Source organism: Sander vitreus, chromosome 11 (assembly GCF_031162955.1).
Source record: "Sander vitreus isolate 19-12246 chromosome 11, sanVit1, whole genome shotgun sequence".
In the NCBI taxonomy this organism is placed as follows: domain Eukaryota; kingdom Metazoa; phylum Chordata; class Actinopteri; order Perciformes; family Percidae; genus Sander; species Sander vitreus.
Genome location: NC_135865.1, coordinates 14,949,296 through 14,964,351, shown reverse-complemented (window position 1 = coordinate 14,964,351; position 15,056 = coordinate 14,949,296). Strand labels below are relative to the sequence as shown.

Below are 15,056 nucleotides of genomic sequence, written 5' to 3'. Positions count from 1 at the left end.
GCAACAGAGCGCTGCCAGGGAAGATTGCTTTGCTGCTCTCCTCTAAACAGATTTGAAACTGTCTCAGATGAGAGTTGGATTATAGACTGACCCGCAATGTCTATGTCATTCTGCTCTGTGTTGGGTGGATTATACCATGCTAACCAGGTGTTGAGTCATATATCCTCATACTGACCATGATGTGTGTTCTGTTAATGGTGTCTGTTTGTCAAATGGAGGACATTTGGACATTAGGTGCAAGTTGTACTTTAAACATTTTCTGGAAGATAACGCCTTTTTTTCTTCCTAATTATGTCAGAATAGCCTCATGCTTTTTCTTTGTAATTTCCCACCTTTTTCCACCCAAACAATTGAAAGCAATTCATACATTATGGACTTTTTCACGGTGCTTGACTTACACTATTGATTATTATGATTAGAACATGTTAGAATATTATTTTAAAATGATTATTAACCATGATTTAATGCTTACTTTGACATATTTCTTCCTTATGGGGAATATCTAGGTCTAAAGATGCAGTGGACCCCAGAGCACACACAATGGGCAGAACAACACTTTGACATCTCATCCACTACCCGCTCGCCAGCACACAAAGTGGAGGCCTACCGGGGGCACTTACAGCGAACATACCAGTATGCATGGGCAAACGATGACATCTCTGCACTGACTGCCTCCAATTTGCTTAAGAAATATGCAGAAAAGTACTCTGGGATCCTAGAGGGCCCAAATGAGAGAGCCCTGCTGTGTTCCTACTCTGATAGCACCACTGGACTCATGAATGGACGAAAGTCAGAGAATGAGTCCTGGCAGGAGGGGATTTACCCAATGAACTGTGTTCCAGATGTTATATCTGTGAACAAAGCTGGAATGACAGCTGCCCTACCCCCTACAGATGTGTCGGCTAGCATAGGTAGCTCCCCAGAGGTGGCCAGCAGCTTGTCTGAGCCTAGCTATCCCAGCAGTAACTGTGGAAGCCACACAGCCACTACTCTCCACTCGGGCCTCCCCTCTCAGGAATATACTGCCAGCTACAATGGCTCCTACCTGCATTCTAGCTACAGCAGCCAGAGTACCCCAGCCCTCCCCTCCCCACACCCCTCTCCTTTGCACAGTGCTGGGCTTTTACAGCCACCACCCCCACCTCATCCCCCTACCTTAGTGCCGAGCTACAACGCCGGGTCTCCAAACCTTCCCAACTACAATTATCCTCCAACAGGGTATCCTTCTCAGAATGCTGTTGGCCCTGGTTATAGCCCTGGGGGAGCACCCCCTCCTTCTGCTTATCTGCCGTCCGGTATTGCTGCTCCTACACCAATCCCTCCTTCCACACTGCCCAGCTACACCTACCAGTCCCATAACCATACACCAATTGCACCAACACCTTTGAATGGCAGCACATCCAACTCATTAAAACGAAAAGCTTTCTACATGAGTGGACATGGAGATATGGACTCTAGCTATGGTAATTTCACCTACAACCAACAGCGCTCTTCTCAGAGCCCAATGTACAGAATAACGGACAGTGTCTCAGACTCAAACAGGGGCAATGGCTTTGACAGAAATGCTGAGGCATCGTCTTTAGCGTTTAAGCCAACTAAACAGCCAATGTCTTCTGATCAACCCAGAAAATTTATAATACACTCTGGCAGAGCACTGACTCCTCCATCCTATGGTTCGACCAAAAGCTCTGTGGGTGATCTCAGAACTGGTGAGCCCTACAGCAAGTTTGGATCTTCAATCATGAGCGAGCGGACTGAAGAGCACAGACAGCACCTCTCTCACTCCCTTACAGGGCCTGACATTGGTACAGCTACCTCATCCATCCATGCTGCGGAGGAACAACTGAAGAACAGTGACTCCAACCTGGTGGAGATGGTGACCACAGAAATCCTTCAGCAGGGCCCTCCAGTGGACTGGAGTGACATTGCGGGTCTGGATATGGCCAAAGCAGCCATCAAAGAGGAGATACTATGGCCTATTTTAAGGCCAGATATGTTTAGTGGACTTGCCACATTACCTCGGAGCCTCCTTTTATTTGGACCTCAGGGAACTGGTAGAACGCTGCTGGCCCAGAGCATGGCCAGCCAACTGGGGGCTGCCTTCTTGCGACTCAGCAGCTCAGCTCTGGTGACCAAGTGGCTAGGGGAAGGGGACAAGATCATCCAAGCTTCTTTCTTGGTGGCCCGGTGTCGCCAGCCAGCAGTGGTGTTCATCAGAGAGGTTGATCTGCTGCTGTCAGCCCAGCTCAGTGAGGAGAGTCCAGTGAATCGCCTCAAGGCTGAGCTCCTCATGCAGCTTGACAGTATTCTGACCTCCGCTGAGGACCATGTCCTTGTGGTCTGCTCCACCAATAAGCCTGAAGAGATCCCAGAGTCCTTACGGAGGTACTTTGCCAAGCGACTGCTCATCCCGTTGCCTGATGGGACAGCACGACACCAGATAATCAGCCAACTGCTCTCACAGCACAACTACTGTCTTAGTGACAAAGAAATGTCACTACTGGTTCAGAGGACAGAGGGCTTTTCTGGACTGGATGTGGCTCAGCTGTGTCAAGAGGCTGTGGTAGGTCCTCTCCATGGCATTCCTGGAACTGACCTGTCAACCCTCCACCCTACTCAAATGAGACCGGTCTCCTACGAAGACTTTGACAATGTGTTTTGCAAATTCCAGCCCAGCATATCACAAAAAGAACTTGACATGTACACTGAGTGGAATAAAATGTTTGGTTGTAGTCAATGAAAGAGACTCATCAAACACAATTTCTTTACGTTCAGTAGTAATACAAATCAGTGTTTGGCTTTCAGTGAACAAGAAAAATAAACAGTATTGACATAATATATACAGCAAAGGGATTGTCCTTTAGACAGAAAATGACATCATCCACCATTGGTAAAAGTTGATTAAATGCTTTATGTGGCTGACGCCATGTGCTCACTAAAACTCAAAGAAGATGCCCCCTCGTTTTTGTATATACATATATATACATAAATATATATACATACTATTCTGCTGATCTTGAGATTTAGTTGCTATGAAGTGCCTGAGGTGGTGCTGTTTAAGTTGCCTCACAATCTTCATTGGTGACGTGCTAATACAAAAAAAAGCTTTAAAATGAGACAAAAAAAATTGCTTTCTCTTTTGCTTTAGAGTTCTACAGCTGTGTCTGTTTCGTGCTCTCTGTGAACAGTTGTGGTTAATTTGAGCGAAATTAAATATATTGGCTTCACTTCAGTTGGGCTTCATTACCTTACACCGGTTTCATGTGTGTGTAAACCCTTTATTTACAAACACTTACATACTTTTTTTGTTGGCGCAATACAGTTTGTTTTCTAACAAACCCAAGGTTAATTTGGTTGCTGTACTAGCCTCACCATTATAGTTGACATTACAAAAACAAATATTGTACAATGTGACTTCAATCTAAACAATAAATTACTATGTAATTGCTGGTAAAATATTGTTTCAGTAGTAATTCACAGTGTTTCGCATAAATATAAAATTATACCATTCTTTTGATGTTCTCTATTTGAAAACTCAGGAAAGTGATGATATGTACAGTACCTCATAAGCTTGTGTCAAAGCACTACACACTACAAGAGCATTTGGCTTGCATTTGAAATTCCATCATCAAACCATGTAAAGCTTTATAATACCTCAAGACGCTCATAATGAAATGAGAAGGTTCCTACAATGAATGTATGTGAGTAATTCTGGTTTATTTACAAGACAAAAAAGTAATTTGTTTGGGGTTCTTTACTTTAGCTTGTGGTGATGCAGAGCTGAGAGAAATTCGAAAGGTGCAGACAACCATCTTGGGGTTGGGGAAGACAGCTGCCCAAAGCTATTTCTTTCCATCCTGCTGCTGTTTTATCATTAATGAAACCTAAGGATTATGTATAGCCTAAGTTCCTTTCTACCTCAGTTTGTTAGTTATCTCTGATAGACAAATACATGAAAGCAGCAAAATGTCAGCACCTATTCTGCTTGTTTGTTGAGGAAACCTTTTGAGAGAACACCAAACAGTATTTTGTTGTGTGCAAAATCTATTAGCTTTACATTTTGATAACTCCCAAGAACAACATAATGCACTTAAAGGGGAATACCACTGAATATCAGGTTTGGGATTCACTATGCCTTTGCCTTAGGACAAATTGGTATGTATTAGCTAATAGTGGATGTTGTTGCCATTGTTTGTTTGGCCCCTGAATCTTTGATGTCAAATAGAAAATCTAAATGTGACAGCATTCACAGTGATGTTTGGTACACATTCTTTGGCTTGAAACAAATTACATTATTTTAATATAAAGTTTACAGAATAATTAGTTTGTCTGTCTTAGGCCATAACTGTAACATTCATGAATTGAGTGGCATTCCTTTTTAAGAACATGTCTCAAAGGCTAGTCTCACTGTACACAAAACTGTTATTTTTACTTTGTGTTGTAATTTTACATATAAACTTTTGTGTTTACAGTGCTATTAATCACTACTTGCAGCCATTAACCAGTACATTTCCATAGAGTGTTTTTTTGGCAATGAAAGAGCAGGACTGACAGCTGAATTGGCAAGTTAAAATGTTATTGAATGTATTACCTCCTCTGAGCAGTATGGAAAGCAAAGCACTCGCACATTGAAAAAGGCCACTGAAGTAGAAACCACTGTATGTGTAGGTGTATAATACTGCAGAGGCACTAAAGGACCTTGTATTTGTTTTTTCAAAGGAGGTCCTATCATGTTTGTTTTCTATTGCACATGTTTTACCTGTTCTTTTTTTTATGAGACAGTGTGCATATTAATCGCTGCCACCTGGTTTGGTATCATTAACTCTTCCAAAACTGTATTAGGATGTATACAGAGCATCCAGACAATAGCAGAGAAACTACGTAGCAGCAGAGAAAGCTAGCAAGCTTGTCAACAATAATATGTTGTTGTAGTTTCACATTATCTGTTACATATTTATAAATATGTACTCCAGTCATAAGATGAGTGACAGTTTTCTTTGAATGCACACAATGTACAGTCATTGGTAAAAATATTAACGCAACCCCACACAATTTGATTAACTTAGAAATGGGATCATTTCTAAATTAGAAACATTCAACATACTGTATAAGCATAGGCTGTATAAAAGAAATGGACGTTTGAAAGCTATAATTTGGCATTTTGGGTGTCACTATCTTGGTTTTTTGGAGCTAGAAGTGACTATATTTGGACGAGAGGGTGGAGCTAAGTTATCAGCTAGTGCTAGCTAGCTAGCTTGGTTAGCAAGGTGCATCTGTAATTCAGGTTAACTGTGATATTAATTGGTAATTAATTTTAGCTAGCGAAAAACAGGCTTAAAACAAAATGTACTTACAAGGATAAATGAGCAGCTGTCTCTGTCTGTGTTTTAGTACAACCGGACGCTCACACACCACATCCAGGGGGTCCATAGCCAAATTTGCTTTACACATGAAAGTGTCCAGCAAAGTTCTTTTGGAAGCTTTAAACATGAAAAGCATGTAGTTACACAAGAAAATTAGACCAATATTTTTTTTTTTAATCTGTTATTTGTTACTGTACTTGGTTGAAAGCTTCCTTGAAGCCAAAGTAAAACAGCTTTCTTTTGAATATGATGATTTGTTAGAAGAAGTTCTGAATATCAGTGACCTTAATGCCACAGTGTGAGCTGTGAATATTTGAAATTGGCGATTTTATAGTAATCTCACTGGGCATTGTTAAGTTGCTGTATCACGGTATGTCAAATATTTTCAAGAGATATGTGAGTTCTGTAAAACATTTGAAGTTTTTCAGTTTTATCCTGTTTGAGTTTATTCACCAGTAGAAATAGAAACATGGCTAATTTGTTTATCTTTAAAAAAAAAAAAGCAAAAAAAAAAAAGCAACATAGATAGCTATTAGCAGAAAATGTCACACTGGAATATAATTGTTTCTCCATGATTGCTAATTTTAAGAAGTAATTATAGTCATTGCAAGGTTTTTGACAAGAAGGCGATAAGAAGCCCTAAGTGCCATTAACAATCGCAAATTTCACAAGTTTAAGAGGGAAATTGTTCATGAGAAATGTATGTTAAAAAGGGGAAATGTTCCACTCAAATTAAGTAGTACTTGTAATCACTCCGACAACAACAGATCTTGTCACGTATTTGCTTCTTTTTTTTTGTCTCCCTAACAGTGTAACACAAGACACATGGATAAGAAGTTATATTTGTGTGTTTTTAATTTGCATTACAGCTAGAGAGTAACACACCATACAGACAGACCTGATATAAGGAAAACAAATGACGGATATTCAGATAGGTTGTATATTTCACATGCTTTATGTTATCATTAAAAACAGTTATTTGTTATTGAGAGTGATGTGATGAAAGGGCCAACAGTCACAACCAACCCATGAGCTGAACCTATGATAAGCACATTGAGTCTCACAGGGATGCCAACTTAGCCACTTGAATCACTTTTTTTTCAAAGACTGTCACTATTTCTGTAATTACATTTTGTTGAGAACTGCTTAAGATTTTAATTCCATCCTTATGTAGTTTTATATCTGGTATTCTTTATAACCATTTCTACCTCATTGCTACATATTGTACATGTAGTACTTATGTCCTGTCATTTTGAATGTCATGCATTTGTGGATAAAACCAATTAAAAACAACAAAAAAAAATTAGAAAAGAAATAAAAGCTTGCCCTTGAATCAGAGCAGTCTACCTCACAAAGACTGTTGTTACACTGTCAAGTACAAGCTGCAGAAAAAATAGGCACCTTGAGGGCAAAGATGAAGTCAACCTGCTCATTCTGACGTACAGTTTATTTACAATACCATGTTTCCATTGAATTGCTGTGGGCTGTGTAGGTGCAAGGTCTCCAATGCAATTCCAATTAATTTCCTAAAAAGTAACAAACTGCTTTAATCCTTTGTGAATTGTTGAATAGTGCGCATGTTAACGTGTATGTATGTGCACTTGCAATTCTCCATGCAATTGTATTAGGGGATAACATTAAGATGTGAAAAATCTTTTTTTACTTTTCATATTCATGTACAGAGAATAAACTTGCACATAGCTGTACGTATTGTACATTTGCTAATGATATACAGCATACATACGAAAAATGAACCACATACATGTTTATATGTGTGTATGTATTGCCATACTTACAGTACAGTCGGTTTAAATGTATTTTAATTTCAAGGTACATAAAGGTTATTGAAATACTGAATAAAGATGTTTTTTTTCTTCTGAAAACTGGATGCATTTTGTACCTTTACTTGATTAAATTTGCAATGGTGTGATTGAGCCTGTGCTATTTTTGTTTCCAGCTATTTCTTGTGGAAGACAGTGATAGATCCATGACAACTTAAAACACAATTTCTTTATTTCATTGGTGTTCAACGACAATATAGTGAAAGTACTACAGTTTGCAGCAGTTTATAGAGGCTATTTTAAGGCTTCCTTTTATTGCACTCCTCCCACCAATACACCTCTCATGATCAAAAATAATTTATAATTCCATACTGGCGGGTCTTTTATTAGGAAATGAACAGCTACGCTTAAAATCTTTCATGTTAACATGAAGTAGTAGGTGTTGTGCGCGGGATGTTTCTGTGCAAATAACAGAAATGAGGAAAGACCCAGCATATTGTGTCAGTGTTGGTAGTTATTTTTATTTTTACCATGTAAGTATGTCAATATCAGCTGTCAGTACAGTTTATCATATCTAACATGTATCTATAATGATTCTAAACATGGGGTGAAAAACACTGGTTTTACAGAAAACAAAATCAAATAAATTTTGTATTGTACCTGTATTATCTCATGTGTTAATTGTTTGGGGAAAGATCCATACTTTGCACTGAACTGAAATTGAATTGTAAATAAAACATGTTTTCATTTCCATAGAGCCTTTCTAAATAAAGAGTTGTACATGATGTGGAGTAATTTACACATTTACAAAAACTAAGGAGTGTAAATGGCAAATTCATATTATCAGTGCACTGTCAGTGTCTGAATACTCTCCCTCACAAGCATTGATAAGCTTGTCAAGGACACAAGAACACTTACACCTAAAAAATTGTAGTCTCCCATGGAGAACTGTCCTTGGAGGATTGTTCACTAGTTTGATTCAGCATGGCTATTATGCTGAAGAACAAAAAACAGGAGTAATTCATTTAAGTTCATTGTAGACATTCCATGTCTGAATAAAAAACATATTTAAAGTTATGAAGACATTTTTGATTTAAAAAAAAAACTTGCATTTGACTCCTTCAATACAGGTGTAGCCACATCCACAATCATTTTTAGTTACAGAATAAGACATTCTAGGTTCTATTAAGTTCAAGAAATTGTCACTTTGCATGGGAGTATTATTTGCTAAACTTAAACTAATCCAGCAAACTACATGCTAAATTCAGGTAAGTATCTAGACAACAGCTATAGATCATACTGTATATATACAGTTCACATCCTGCTGTCTCTGAAATTTCAGCAGCAAACACACCCTTTGTTTCTTTCCACTGAATTTTTAAACAAGAGCCATTTGACCAGGAGGGGAAAAAAATCAGGACTGATAAGATACAAAATATAAAGTTGAGTCAAACAAATTACACTCAAGTTATTAGTGGCTATTTTGTAAATATCAAAGATCCACTTGTCCCAGTGTTCTGTGCTTCATTTGCATTCTGATGAAACTGGAGTGGATGTGTGTGAACTCGGAGGTTATCTGTGGAGCTGCAGCGCTGAGCAGCTGAATCAGACAGCTTCGCAACCGCATGGCTCAAGAGGATGAGCCACAGACCTCTCTCAAATCACTTCCTTCATAACAATTAAAATATGCAAAGTGATAATTTTCCTTAAGTAGCCTTAAATGTGCAATCTATTTAAATGTGAGGGAAATTGCCTAAAGCTTGCAGTGTGTGTATATGTGGGGGGTGGGGTGGGGGATACATTATGCAAATAACAGAAAGGACTGTTGAATGCGTAATTTTTCTGTAATAAGCATACTGTTTCATTTAATTTTTTGCCTCTTATTAAAAGTGACAGTTCTTTTGCTCTGTCTGATGGCTATATCTGACACAAGTCCGAGGAACTGACTGCTAGACTAAATGGTAAAGCATTTTTGTAGCTTTTAGATGATGGTTACATTCACAAAGTAATTATGCACTAGAGAGTCCAGAAATAAGGTTTAATTACACAGTAATCGCTTCTGATGGACACTGGGAAGTGTGTGCACTGCCAGACTGCAATCCATCAATGACAAACCTCTGGCCAGTTTTAATTCCTCCTCATTTGCATCATAACCTCGGCACCAAGTTGCACAAATGCTGTTAAATGTTAATAGGACCTGTCTCTCTACTCAAAATGGATTCTTAAGCCATTTCAATTCTCCCTTTCTCTCTATCTCTTTCTTTTACTCCATCTCTCACCCTCTCTCCCTCATGACACACACACACACACACACACACACACACACACACACACTCCATCTCACACAGTCCATATCTCGTCTCTCTCGCCTCAATTCTCACATTCTCATGAGTCTTCACATAAATAGCCCCTCTTCAGAGGGGAAGCTGAGCACAGGAGACAGTGCACGGTCACTGCTGTGCTAATTGGGAGCAACATGTAAAGTTTTATCTCTTGAGTGCTAACAAACCATACAGACAAGTATAATTCCTTGCCGTGTGAGTGTGTGTGTGTATGTGTGTGTGTGTGTGTGTGTGTGTGTGTGTGTGTGTGTGTGTGTGTGTGTGTGTGTGTGTGTGTGTGTGTGTGTGTGTGTGTGTGTTGTGTGTGTGATAGAGAGTATGGTTGAGAGAGTCTGTTTCGCACACACTCATTCACACAGCTACAGGTTTATTCACACCATGTGAGGCAAGGCCCTCAAGTTATACCATATCCCCATCCTAGGGGACTGGACAAAATTATGTTTTTATTAATTGAAAATTGTTATTGGTGTGGCAGACCCATTTCTGCTCCTCTTCAGACTTTTATAAGGTTGATTAGAGCCAGGATGTCTCATTATCAATCCGTCTCCTTTATATATTGTAAGTATACTCTTTATTACACAGGACATCCCAGTGTACTGCAGTGCATTTCAAAATGTCAGCTTGCAAAGGGTGGACATTAGACCCAATGGACCACTTGTGTAAACAGAGTGGACTGTGTTTATTTATCGTAATAATGTGGACAGCAGCGCATTTTGTACTTTGCTAATCCCCCTGCAACATCAAACCTACCATATACTCTTAGATACTTATGATATGCCCTTGTTAATCCCTAGGCATTCAAAGCAATTTTATCTTGATTTGAAAGAATAATGAGATATATGGAAACTAAGAAAGAAAATATATTCAAGTCAAACCGTGACCCATGAATATAATTAGAGTTTGTGGATGTCTTCAGCATGATTTTCTCTGTTTTTCTGCACAAATGTTAACCAACCTAAATATTTAATATAAGTGAGAAAATAAGGCTTTAAATATTTTCTGTTATTTAACAGCTTTCTCATGCGGTCTACATATTTTTAACCAGCACTCGGAAATACTACAAGGCTGTTTCTATTCATGACGTGTGAGCTGCAATGATTCTGACTCTGTATCTGAAGTTTCACAGTCTACACGTAGTTAGTAACCCCATCCCAATTACATAATATGCCTCGGATCAAATATTATATATAATATCAAATATAATTGTTAATGGTACTATTATAAAGTATTGTATGTATATACAATATACAGCATTGAGTTCAGTAGTGGAAGAAGTATTGAGATATGTAAATCAGTAAAAATAGCAATACAAAAATACTCCATTACAAGTAGAACTCCTGCATTTTAAATTTACTTGAATAAAACTACTATCGGCAAAATGTACTTAAAGTATCCAAAGTCAAATCACTCATCCAAATTCGCAAATCGTTAAATGTATCATATACTGTACTATATGGTATTGGAATATTATTACTGATGAATTAATATGTAAGCAGCATTTGTTTCAAAGTGGAGCAAATAACAACTTTTCATACTGTTGGGTAGTTTACAATGCATCATATTTTATAAAATGTAAATAATCTGTAACTAGTAGCTAGCTGTGAAATAAATGTGGAGTAAAAAGTAAAAATAATTGATGTGAAGAGTAGGTATAAATGGAAATATTCAAGTACCTCAAAATTGTACTCAAGTACAGAACTTGAGTAAATGAACTCGAGTTACAATCCACTGTTATATGGGCATAAAATGTCCTCCTGACCTTCCTCTTCTTCATTTTCCTTGGGGTTTTACATTATTGGTGTATTATGGCAGTGGTGATTTTCACATTTGTACGGTGGCCCTGAGAGCTTGACAAACTGCAAATAGACGCCACACAGGCAAATGATGAAACATCTTCACCAGCTTGACAACACGCAAAAACATCAATTTGACGACACACGAAAACATCAACGTCAAAACACATGCACAGGCAGCATTAGAAAAAGCGTTGCAAGAAGCTCACAACGGAAACTGGACACACAAAAAATGATGCACACGGCTGGGGCTTGCATGGATGTATAAAAAAACCTGGATACAGCGGTCGAGGTAGAGCCCCGTTCATTCCTATGAGAGTTGCTCAGTGGCGCATGAAGCCAAAAAAGCTCAACTTCCTAGTATACAATTATGATTGGTGCTGCTTCCGCATTATGAGGCCCATAGACAAGGTGCAGTAGAGACCTCTGCCGGCCGAGCTGGCTACTTCTGGTTTAGCGCTACGCTAACTTGAAGGGGGATTAAATGATTTACACGTGCGGTTCTTCCAGACTTTCCAAATGTTATCGGACCGGATGGATCAAATTCTAATGATGAAACTAGTCATTTCACGGGGGTTGTGACGCTTGAAAAATGTATCCACACATATATATACGTCTCTCTTGTGAAAAAGTAATTTTGGGCCCCATGGCATCACGTGATGAAAACGGAAGTTGCAATTCCACTGTTTGGCTGCTATGTCAAATTGGCTTCAAAGCTTGGCGCACTTCCTGGGGTTATGCACGCTTGTTTGCCATGGTTTTCAGCTTATGAAGTTATTAAAGTCGACTATCAGTCAGTGGTGTTGGAAAATCAACTAAAATGTGAGTTTTATTTAGCTGGCTGTAATGTCAACAGTTACTTTCAGATCCCGTAATAGGGAACAAGCAAGTCGAACTAGCCTACCGGTAGGTTTTGCTAACATGACTTTGTGAAATTTGTTTGTCCGTTAACTATTATGTAACCCAGCTGGCTGTCCTTAAATAAACTAATCTCCAATTGGAGGATTCTAACACTATTTAGATAACTTTGCCTATGATGCTATGAATGTGTTTGAATTGACAGTCTAATAATAAGCTAAAGGCTAACACTAGGTTAACAGATCTACAATCTGCAATCGTATCTCTATCATGGGATCACAATGTTAAAATAAGCAAAACTAAAATTACATTTTAAGTGATTTTCAAACACCACTGGCAGATAGCCATCTTCAATAACTTAATAAGCCCCAAACCACGGCAACAACAAGCGTGTCCCAGCTTTTAGTGTCCCCTGGAAACAGTTTCTGTTGTGTTGTGAGCTTTTTCTAAATGCTGCGCATAGTGTATCATGAAGTTGATGTTTGTGTGTGTTGCAAAGTTAGTGAATGGTTTCTAAATGATGAACATGTGTTCAAGTTGGTGAAGATGTTTCTTTATTTGTTTGTATTGTGTTGTGTCTATTTGCAGTGCGTTGAGACCTCAGGGCCACCGTACATTTGGTTACATACATACATGAAAGGCTCTGTGTCCAGGTGAAATTAAGAGGAAATTGGAACCATCTGATGACCTTGGTTTCCAGTTTATTCATTACTGCCCACCACAAATTAACAGACAGCATTAACAGCTTTTTCCTCCAGCCATCACAGAGAGAGAAGGCTGTTAGACTCTGGGTGTAACGGTCAGTATTTTCACATTCAACAGCCTGAAATAGGCCAAGTGAAGAAAAACTCTGCTGGAATCACCTGTAGTTATTGCCGCGTATATTAGTGTTGCATCAGTGGGAGAGCTGTCCCTCTCTCTCAGCATACACTGAGCTCGATAACAAGCAGGCCCCCTGCACCAGTGTGATCACGTCTAAATGTCCTCAGGTCAGCGTCGTCAACTATCCACTTCCCATGTTTATAACAAATTCTGGGCTGTGCACTGTAATATGGCTTTAAAATGCAGTACACTCCTGTGTGTGATCTCCACCATTCAGATAATTTCCTTTCACATTTTCACAAAGTGGCCAAAGTGGCATGTAGTTGCTATTACTGTGTGGTCCCTTTTTGAAGAATATAATGATGGGCTCACACACCATTCCTGTAACACCGGGCCAGTGCTGCAGTATGAAGTCAATGGGATAACAGTCAGTACTGAGGGATTTTTTTCTTTATTCTCTTCTTTTATTCATTCACTAATAATATGACATTCCATTGGGGTAAATTCTCTTTCTCTTTAGCTGTTGAATAGTCAATTAATGTATTAATTGTCTATAAATTGAAGCGTAACATCAAAAGTGACCTAAAAGTCAGATTTGTTTCTTAACATCTTAACTGTTATAATGAAATCCCTAATTATTGTAATATTTGAAGCTTTTCTGTTCTGCAGGTCACCACAAATGTAAAACCTTCACCACGGTGACCAATCGGGTGGAATTAATGAGCTTTATTACAGTTTTATAATTTATTTATTTGAAAGTTTAAACTGTTCAAATACCATCTCTGACACACATTGCCTTTGACTGGTCAGATTGGTGGATCTCTTTAGTCTGTCTTAACCCCTGTCTGGAAACAAGTGGAGCTAATGGGGAGCAAAGACAGAGGAGTACATGTGCGATAGCCACACATCCTCCAGTCAAGGCAATCATGGGAAACACAGAACGTCACTCTTTCAATTTCATCCTTTCCACTGTGCGAGCCGCCCTCTATAACGTCATTATCTCCAGCAGATCTGCAGGGTCCTCTGACAGGGCCATGTTATCCAGGCACCAGGGAAAATGCAAATTGATTTCATATCAGCCATGGCATTTTTAAGGACTCCACATGTTACATAGACTGCCATTTCAGGCAAAGATATGAAAATCAGAGGGAAATGTCAAACTGTGGAGGGACTATATTATACCTAGCGTGTTGTTTACTCTGATCACCAGCGCATAGAACAAGATACTTCTTAATGCCACGTTGTCAGTAGACTCTTTACAGTAAGAGGTTTCCATAATGCTTTTGATCTGCTTACATCAGAATAACACAACTGACTAACTCAAATATATAGGATTGACATAATGCAACAGCAGCTAACAAGAGGACAGATGTTGAAGAAGTGATTGACTTGAATGACACCTTTAAAGGGGATCCCAGGGATGTTTTTCAAGCTGCTATAATAATTAGTTTTATGTTTAACATGGCTACTTATGTATAAAAAGGGTCGCTCATAGAGACAAACCCCCAAAGAATTATCTCACTCCCCAGTTTCTCTCAGCTCTAAGGAGCTTTTTAACGTCTTTCAACTCATTGTTTTGGTTTTCTGCACTGCAACTTAATAATTTGGGTCAGTCTCACCACTCTCATAGTGTCGTTTTCCCAGTACTAAAGCACAAACAATGTTAGCAACTAGCTGGTGAACATACAGTATTAGAGCATTTACAGTAGCTAAATGTATTTGCCTGAGGAGTTGGTAGAGACCTAAAACAAAGCTAAAAGTAGAGTGAATATTAAACTTACGTTCATGAGAAGGCTAAAAACCCAACTCAAAATTAATGCTAATGTAGTTCTTTATATGCTGGATGTATAAACGTATGCTAACAAATTAGCCATAACTTAAAAGGGGATAATATGTCTGAGTTCTGTTCACAGCTTGTTTCCACTGTCCTGAAGTGGACAAAAATTGGTTATTGCATCTAAGGTAAATAATGGCTAATAATTCTAGCCCAAACTCATAACTATAAATTCCTGCTGTCAAAAAATAATTTAATACTAGCTTTCAAGCATAACCTATTTAGGGTACACAATTACTGTGGGTGAAAATATATAGACTGAA

At 38.7% G+C, this 15,056-nt stretch overlaps 1 protein-coding gene across 1 annotated transcript; it reads left to right on the top strand.

Moving 5' to 3' along the window:
* The first annotated feature begins 514 nt into the window (after positions 1-514).
* fign (fidgetin) lies at positions 515-2,740 on the top strand. Its single transcript, XM_078262995.1, has one exon. The coding sequence runs from the start codon at positions 515-517 to the stop codon at positions 2,738-2,740; it is 2,226 nt and encodes a 741-aa protein (XP_078119121.1).
* The last annotated feature ends 12,316 nt before the right edge of the window (positions 2,741-15,056 follow it).

Excerpts from the sequence above, each read along its gene's own strand:
- fign (XM_078262995.1), top strand. The coding sequence starts at position 515 with ATGCAGTGGACCCCAGAGCACACACAATGGGCAGAACAACACTTTGAC.